The sequence below is a fragment of the Alligator sinensis genome, unplaced genomic scaffold (genome assembly GCF_000455745.1).
Source record: "Alligator sinensis unplaced genomic scaffold, ASM45574v1 scaffold198_1, whole genome shotgun sequence".
Classification (NCBI taxonomy): domain Eukaryota; kingdom Metazoa; phylum Chordata; order Crocodylia; family Alligatoridae; genus Alligator; species Alligator sinensis.
Window position 1 is genome coordinate 2,559,224 of NW_005841906.1, and position 8,907 is coordinate 2,568,130.

At 49.7% G+C, this 8,907-nt stretch overlaps 1 protein-coding gene across 1 annotated transcript in view; it reads left to right on the forward strand.

The window, feature by feature from the left end:
- DNAH8 (dynein axonemal heavy chain 8) overlaps positions 1-8,907 on the forward strand; it is a 340,250-nt gene that overhangs the window by 9,422 nt on the left and 321,921 nt on the right. Inside the window, exon 2 of the mRNA XM_025197818.1 lies at positions 8,156-8,469. Coding sequence (XP_025053603.1) covers positions 8,164-8,469 — 306 coding nt within the window. The 5' untranslated portion in view covers positions 8,156-8,163. The remainder of the gene's footprint in view (positions 1-8,155; positions 8,470-8,907) is intronic.

Consider the following 8,907-nt stretch of genomic DNA (forward strand, 5'->3'; position numbering starts at 1 on the left):
CTTGGATCTGTTCGTCATGCATCTGCTGATGCACGATAAAGTGCCATTGGTTTTTCTGATGGCTTTGTCACACTGCCGACTCATGTTCATCTTGGAGTCCACTAGGACTCCAAGATCCCTTTCCGCTTCCGTGCCACCCAGCAGGTCATTCCCTAGGCTGTAGGTGTGCTGGACATTTTTCCTCCCTAGGTGCAGCACTTTGCATTTCTCCTTGTTGAACTGCATTCTGTTGTTTTCTGCCCACTTGTCCAACCTGTCCAGGTCTGTTTGCAGCTGTTCCCTGCCCTCTGGCGTGTCCACTTCTCCCCATAGCTTTGTGTCATCTGCAGACTTGGACAGAGTACATTTCACTCCCACATCCAAGTCGCTGATGAAGACATTAAAGAGTATCGGTCCAAGGACCGAGCCCTGCAGGACCCCACTGCCCACAGCCTTCCATGTCGAAACTGACCCATCCACCACGACTCTCTGGGTGCGACCCTCTAGCCAATTCGCCACCCACCGGACTGTGTAGTCATCCAAGTCACAGCCTCTTAACTTGTTCACCAGTATGGGGTGGGATACCGTATCAAAGGCCTTCCTGAAGTCTAAGTATACGACATCCACCCTTCCTCCTGTGTCTAGGCGTTTCGTAATCTGGTCATAAAAAGAGACTAGATTAGTCAGGCATGATCTGCCTGCTACAAACCCGTGCTGGTTTCCCCTCAGCATAATTTGTCCTGCCAGGCTCTCGCAAATGTGAGCCTTGATAATTTTTTCAAAGATTTTGCCAAGGATAGAGGTGAGACTGACTGGTCTATAGTTGCCCGGGTCCTCCTTCCTCCCCTTCTTGAAAATGAAGTAGTGGGCAATCCAGATCCTCATTTTTAATTACAATATTATTATTGGATTAGACCATGTCCCTAGATCTGCATGTGGAGGATGGATTTTGACTGCACACTTAGAAGGTTGGTGGGAATGGCAGCAGGTGGGTGCTACATATAGCTGCCTGTTCAAAACCTGCAGGTATAGAAAGCACAAGGGTTAAGACTTTATCTTGATTCTCCTTCCTTCCCCAAATTAGAAAGGGCAGCCGGTGTCTTTGCAGGTCTCTCCTATCAGGGGCTGTGAATACAAGAGAGTGGTGCGCAGAGAACAAGAACACCTGAAGCACGGGGAGACTTAAGGGTATGGCAGGTGTTGCTTGCAACCATGGCAAGCGCTAGGCTCCTTTTCCAGGGGAAGTGGAGCTTGGGCCTGAGCATTCCTGGGGTGGGAACATGCCTCATCCATGGCTGCACTCCTGGTGCTCGATGCAGCGGTTCTCCACTTCAATTTTGTCCCCCCTTTCCCCTCCAGGCCTCTTGGCAAACAATGCTGTAGTGAGGGGGGGCAAGCAGGGTGACCAGTCCAGGTGCCAAAGTGAAGGGGTGCCAATAGGTACTGCCCAACCGGCACAGGACAGAGCCAGGAGCAAGTCATTTGCAGGGACCCGGGGACAGGAGGAGGGCAGCTCCTGCTGCTGCATGCATTCCTGGGCAAGCATGGGGGGTGTGTGCATGGGCGACTGGTGCCTCCTAGGTCTGGGGGGGGCACCCACAGGCACCACTGTTGGTGGTAAGGCCAAAGCTGGCAAGCTCCTGCAGGCAGCAGAGGCCCGTACGTACCTCCCGCTACACGTTGCCTATGGGCGTGCACCCCCTGCATCTGTGCACAGGGTGAGGGTGGGCTGCTGCTACAGGCTTTGCGCTAGGCACCAAACTTCCTTGCCACAGCACTTGGCAAACACCAGCTCTTGCAACCGCTGTGTTGACTTCACTGAAGGACTGAGGCCACGGGCAGTTCGTTATCAAATGATTTGAGTAATAACAGTTACTAAGGAGTAATATTAATTGTCCACATGAGATAGTCTCTATTTAAAAAGCAAGGGTCATTATTTTCTAGGACTTGCCTATAGGAGGCACTTTTTACTCGTTTTGGGACTGCAGAAAATGACTCTGCTGCAAAGCCCTCAGGCGGCTGCAACACAACGTGAGACCCGGGGGCTCATCTCGGGAGCCACGTCTGCACATTGGCACCGAGTGGCGCCCTTGAAAGGCTCCCGAGGCAGCGCAGGTCTAGACCCCGCGGCTGCCCCGGGCAAGTGGAGCGCAGAACCCCGCCGCCACTCAGTGGGACCGGACCCCTGGCAGCAGGAGGGGGAAGGGCCAGGCCGCGCCTGCGCTCTAGTGACTCAATGAACTGTGCCTGCGCAGAGGCAGGGGAAATTTCCGTTGCTCCCTCGCGCCACTCCAATCCCTGGCTTAAAAGCTGCGATAGTGCGATGTGTCCTTCCGCCGCTCAGAGCCGGACGAGGAGCGGCACGCGCGCGTTCGGAGAGCGCGGGCGGAGGGATCCGGCACCCGCCGGAACTCGTTTACCTCCCCCTGGAGGAGGGAAACGGTTGAGGCAAGGCTGTAGTTGGTCTTGCGGGCGGAGCCTGGTCAGTGACGGTGACACCTGCTCGCCTCTGCGTTTCATTCTCGTCTGCCCTCGCCTGCCGCCCGGGAGCCGAGACGGGTGCAGCCCCCGCGCTGGGCGGAGCTGGGGGTGGGCGGGGTGTGTGTCTAATTTTTAAGCTGGGGCTTTTTCCAGAGTGGAAAGCCATTTGATGGCTTAATTATTTTTTTTAAGGTGGCACAAGTGAGACATCAGATGATGTCTGTTTTTACCCTGGAGGATAGGCCCATCAGCCCAGTCTCAACAACTGGGCTTCGCGAAGGGCCTCTGTTCTCTCTTCTCCAAAGGATGGAGAGGAGGAAGAGTCTGCCCCCAAACAAGAGAGGCCTGAGTCCTGCACAGTTTGGGAGGGGTAGTTTGTACTCTGCCTTCGCATCTGAAATGTAGTAGCGAATGGTGGTGGCCAAATCAGTGGTTGCAATTTGGGCTCAGCCGGCAGCAGTCCCTAGGAAGCGAATCGCCTGGCAGCCATGAATGAATGGTTGGAGTTCAGCATTCTTCAGCCCCATCCCTGCTTGCTTCCCCCAGCACACTCCTGTGTGTGCTGTGGTGGGGCTGTGCACGCCCTGGGCTGGGAGGGTACCTGTGTGGGAAGATCTGGAAGTAGGAAGAGAAAGGGACAAACTCGGATCCTAGACATCCTGAACTCCTAGGGGAAAGATGGGCTATCTAGTTGCTGAAGCAGAGGGAGATCGTCCTCTAGTTCAGGGGTCAGCAACCCCTGGCATGTGGGCCGAGCATGGCACACAAGGCCATTTTGCTCGGCTCACTACCTCCAGCCCGTGCACTCTGGCACCTTTCAAGGCAGACATTGTGGTTTTTTCGGCACTCCAGCCAAAAAACGTTGCCTACCCCTGCTCTAGTTTCTGGAAGACAAACTGCCTTTAGTTGTCGAAGAAGAGAAGTTGAGCTATTTTGTTGTAGGCAGTAGACCACGCTGTCACTGCTGCAAGATCCTGGCCCCAGAGCAGCTCCCCACCCAGCTGTACATCCTGTCAGCGCTGCTGGGGCCAGTCTCCATGGGAACCCCGGCCTCCTGCTGTTATGGCCCTGCTGCTGCTGGGGTCTCCATGGAGACTGGCCACAGCAATGCATGCAAGGGCTGCTGGGAAATGGAGTCCAGCTGCTGGCTGGATCTGCCGTTTTGCCCATGCTTGCTCTAAGGGCACCAGGCCCCCTTTTATGCAGTTGAGAAGGTGTAGTCTTAAGGCAGTTTGGCAGTGTTCACAGCTCTGGGGGAGCCTCCATATATTTGCTGCCCTTGGGCTAAGGATCTCAAAACATCCAGTGTACAGCCTGTGGTGTGAACTGTCTTGAGTGACAGGGTTTCCAGGTTCCCTACCACAGAGCTGGGACACTGAAAGTCCAAGGAGAAATGAGCCCTGGATTTTGACTCCATGACGGGGAGGCTGGAAGCTCTGAAAATGCCAGCTCAGGACTTAAGGAGTTCAGGGCTTCTGGATTCCTTGTCATGAAGCCAGGAGCTTCAGAACTCCAGAAGCGCTTTCAGGATTGTTCAGGGAAGCCCTGCCATCTAGACTGCTGCAGAGCTGAGGGCTGTATGCCTTTCAGTCTCCTGAGACAGCTGGCTCTGTTGGTTGCCTCTTAGGACCATAAGGATTGGGCAGGCTGGTAAACCAGATGGCCAAGGAGGCTGTATGACCTGGGTTCACTTGCTCAAGACAGTCTGTGGTAAGGCTGTCCTAGAGATAGAGATACGGACCAAGGAATCTGTGACAGTCACTCTGTAACGTCGTTTCTTGTCAGTTATGCTGCTCTCCACCACTGAAGAGCACGTGGAACTGAAAGTTTCTCTGTGCAAGTAGGTAGTGGTGGCAGCAGTGGAATTGACAAGAATCATAATACATTCATCCAGTGGTTGCTGAAGTCCTAGGAAGCACATCTCATTTTAAAAATACCATGTCCTGGTGTTTCCAAAACAAGTTATTCTGTAATTTCTCTTTTGTGGGAAGCTTTTTAAAAAAATGCTTTAATAATCAGAGTAAAGATGTTCCAGAGTTTCAAATTCTGAATTCTTGTCAGCTCTAATATTGAGCCATTTAGCCACTAGAGGAGAAGTAAAGATTCCCATTCTGACCCTAGGTATAAGGTCAGAATGGGTAGGTATAGGGTCAGGTATGGGTATCTAGGTTTATGGTGAGAGCCCATTGTTTCCCACCTTCTAGTATGTGGGCAGAGAACTGTGTCTTGACTCAAGGGTCAGTCTATACTGCAATAACCCTCACCTCAGAGGTGACTTACCTCACACAGGAGTGAAGGGAGGGGTGTGCAAGCAGGGGATTGTGGCTCTGCCCCAGCTCCTTGCAGTGATGACAGCCTGGTCTGGAGCAAGGGCAGAGTTGTGCACCCTTGCCCAGAGCATGCAGGCTACAGATTGCGGCTCTGTCCTGGCTCTGGAGCAGGCCCCTGTGCTTCTCTGCTGCGCATGCTGTCAGTGTGGCGGTGGCTAGCTTCCATGGCAACCCATGCAGGTGCAGCTTTCCTGTGCAGGTGTGGCTAGGGTCTCCAAGGAGACTGTCCCAAGCCATGCGGGCAGGGTCTGCTGGGAAATGAAGTCTGGCTGCCAGCCAGATCATCCATTTTGCCCACCCCTGGCTTAATGGCATACTATAGTCTACATATCTCCTAGTTCAGGGGAGTTATAATGCAATCCATGGGCTTGATCTGGCCTGTCTCTGGCCCACAGGGGCTCCTGGAGAGGCCAGGAATTTGGCGGTGGAGCAAGTGATGGTGATGTTAACCCTACAGCTGCTGAAGCTGACACAACAGCTGCTGAATTCCAGGGTATGGAGGCCCGTTGAGGGTTTGCTTCAGTGGCAGCAGGGCAAGAAATGGGTGTGTTAACCCCTGTGATTCCCTAAGCTGGGGTGGGCAAAATATGGCCCATGGGCTGGATTCAGCCCACCAAAGGATTCTGCCCAGCCCACAGTGGGTCCCTCAGCCCTTCACAGCCCAGATGTAGGGGGAAGCCCAGGGCTGTGGACAGGCGGGAAGCAGCATCCAGGAGCAGGACGGGTAGGCAGCAGCTGGGGCCAGGATCGTGGGCCATCAACAGTATGGGGCCAAGGCAGAGCTGTGATCCACTTCCCACACATCCCTGCCTGGCCTGAAGCAGATCACATCTCTGCTGTTGGCCCCTGTTCCACATTGGTCTTTGTGGAGTCCCTGTTCACTCTGTCTGGTGTCCCAGGCAGTGGGTGTGGGGCAGATGGGCCCAGGGCCAGATAAGATCAGTTGCCCCTCACCCCACTGTGCCAGCATCTGCTCCATCTCCCTGCCCCAGCTGCACCATGCCAGGTCAGCACCCTCCTCTGCTGCACTGGGCCAAATCAGCACCCTCTGTACTGTGCTGGGCTGAGTTGAGTCAGCACCCCCCTTCCCCACCCTACAACAGCTCACTAAAGCTCCTTAAGTGGCCCTCCAGCCCAAATAATTGCCCACCCTTGCCCTAAGCTAACATGGTGCCTCGGGCATCTGCAGTGGTTCATGTTTCCCCTGCTTGTCCTGCCATCTGAGGTGCGTCTGGGTCTTGATCCCACCCACAAGGATCTCCATGGACCAGATCTGTCCCAAGTGGCTGGACGAGTTTGACATCCCTGCCTAGGTAATAGGGGTGTGCAAAGCTGGCAATATTCAATTCAGATTCAGATTCGGCCTGAATTGGGGACAGTGATTTGATTCATTGATTTGGATCACTGTCCCTGATTTGATTTGGCCGAATCCAAATCTGAAGATTCGATGCTGATGCAGGAAATCAACGATTTGGACACAGACACAGCTTTAAATGTTTTTTCTACATACCTCGAGGTACCAGTGTGGCTTGTGAATGCTGCGATGATGAGGCCAATGGAGCATCCCACAGGAGTACAGGTGGACCTTCCACATGCTCGGCGGCAAACTGGGCCCACCAGGGAGCATGCAGGGGGGCTCCTCCACACCCCCCCCGGCTCGGCGATCAGCCACGGGGGGAGCCAGGAGGCACCAGTTGCCAAGCTGGGGGGTGCCCCAAGTGTGCTCCCCAGCAGACTAGAAGTGGACCAGAAGTGCCACTGTGGGACACTCCATGTGCCCCAGCATCGCAGCACTCAGGAGCCCCTGCTACCTAGAGGTATGTAGAAAAAACATTTAAAGCTGTGTCTATGTCTGAATCGCCGAATCTTTCCGAATCCCAAAGGGTTTTGATTCGATTTGGAGAGATTCAAGGGTCCTCTGATTTGATTCAGATTCGGAGATTTGGCCACCGAATTGGGCCGAAGCTCCACCAAATTGTATTGGCGACCGAAGCTTCACACAGCCCTACTAGGTAAGTATAAAAAAAGAAGTCAGTGCCATTTTCTCTGCAAGAATGAGCTCTGCTTAATTAGGTTCCTATTCTCAGAAGAGTATTGAAGATTCTGGATCATGAATGGATAAAAGTACTTAAAATGCAGTGCTCAGGCATATGCTTAAACTTTGGGAAACATTGGCAGTTCCAACACACTTGTGCTTAATTTTCCTTTTGCCTGCTCTTGGTGGTTTCCTGGTTAATTTCCAGGCCTTCTGAACTGTCCTTCAGAGGGTCCTATCTTTCCTTGTAGAAATCATTGGGAGCATAGAATACTTTGAAACATGCTTTTTAAGCCAAGTACCTAATTTTCAGCCATGCTGTAACCCCATTTGGAGGTTAAGGGAACAATTTGGATTTGTCCTTAATGAAAATATCTACCTATCATAAGCATATAAATAAAGACAAACACTAAATACACAAACTCCTCTGATTTTTCATTCTAACCAACAAATTAAATAATTTACTATTTATAAACAATTATAGTATTAAGTTTAAATATTTTTTCCAGATTCATTGAAACTTTTAACATCATTACCAGAAATTCCAGAATATTTTGTTTGACTGGTCGACTGAAAAAGCACTTTCTATTCCACCCTTATCATAATCGGTAGTTTTCAAAATGTCTAACGGCTTAGACAAGCAATATGTTTGCCTTAACGTAGACTACCCTAACATAGATGTAAAAAAGGAATGTATGTATGATGTTTAGCCCTACAGTAGTGAAACTTACTGGAATCTGGTGCTGCACTGAAGTAAGTTGCAACAGTTTAGGTATCACATGGCCTCTTTTCTACTGAGCTAACTATGCTCAGTGCAATATGTTATTGTCTTTACTGCCACCTGTGATCTGCTATAAGAGTACCTACTTTGGCAGCTTCCCTGGGAATGCTAATCGTCTGTCCCCTTTGAATAGTAGTGTAAACCACATGAGTTTTGAACAGTGATGTAAGTTATGCTAGTCTTTAATATGTTGTGTGGTCCATCCTGCAGTGTTGCTAAAAATGTGATTTTTAATTAAAAAATACATTTATATTTATTTATGATGATCTTACAGGTTATTAGTACTGGACAGAAAATGGCTCTATTATATTTTACTAAAAGCTAACTAATCCGTAATTAGTTTCAACACATATTTGTAATGCAGGCATTAATCTAAGTTTTGCAGTAAATTATGTTTAGCAACTTTTAAAGGACTGGCTTGGAATAGTAGCATTATGCAGATAGCAGAGAATTTTAGAGATCTGCTCCTTTATTTCCTACTCTAGCTTGAGAGTATAAATAAGGGTATTTTTAAAATATAACAGTAACTGAATTGTTGATAAATTGCAGATTTCAAAATGGAGGAGGTACCAGGGGATCAGATAGAAATTCCAAAAACTGAAGAAGATGCTGGGCAGCCTGGCCCCAGCCCAGCTGCACCTGAGGATGGTGGATCTGGAACAACTGTACCAGAGGATACTCCCCCTGGCCCTCCTGCATCAGAGGATATTGTGCCCAGATCTGCCGGCCATGCTCGACAAACAGCACCTTTCCATTCTTCTGAAGACCCTCCTGCCTATCTTCCAGCTAGCCGCAGGATGTCTAAATTTCGCCGGAGTGTTAGTGGAGTTCAGTCTCTACAAGAAACCATAAAAGAAAAACAGGTTTAGTATTAAGTATTAGATCTTAAACTCAGTAGTCTTCTCCCCAGAGTTTCACTTTTACCCCTCAGTTTATTAAATCCAGTCTTTAGAAGGTCTGCCTATTAAAATGTGCGTAACTTTTTTATCTTAGAAATATTGTTTTGCCATATTTTAATTTTTTAAAAGAGTGGAGAGAAAAGCACATGAAATGTTCACTCAGTAGCATACTGGGACACAGTTGCAAACTGTACATGTCCTTGATCCTGCAAATGTTTCTATATGTGTTTGACTTTTTCCATTAAAAGTAGTTTTAGTTAAATTTACTTATAAGTGACCTTTATTTTTATGTACTTGGACAGAAGTAATTGAAATATTGATTGAGATGGAGTACTAGCTAATATATACCACAAATATCTAAAAAAAAAAATTTTAAGTGTAGGATATTTGTTTGCTCCTCCT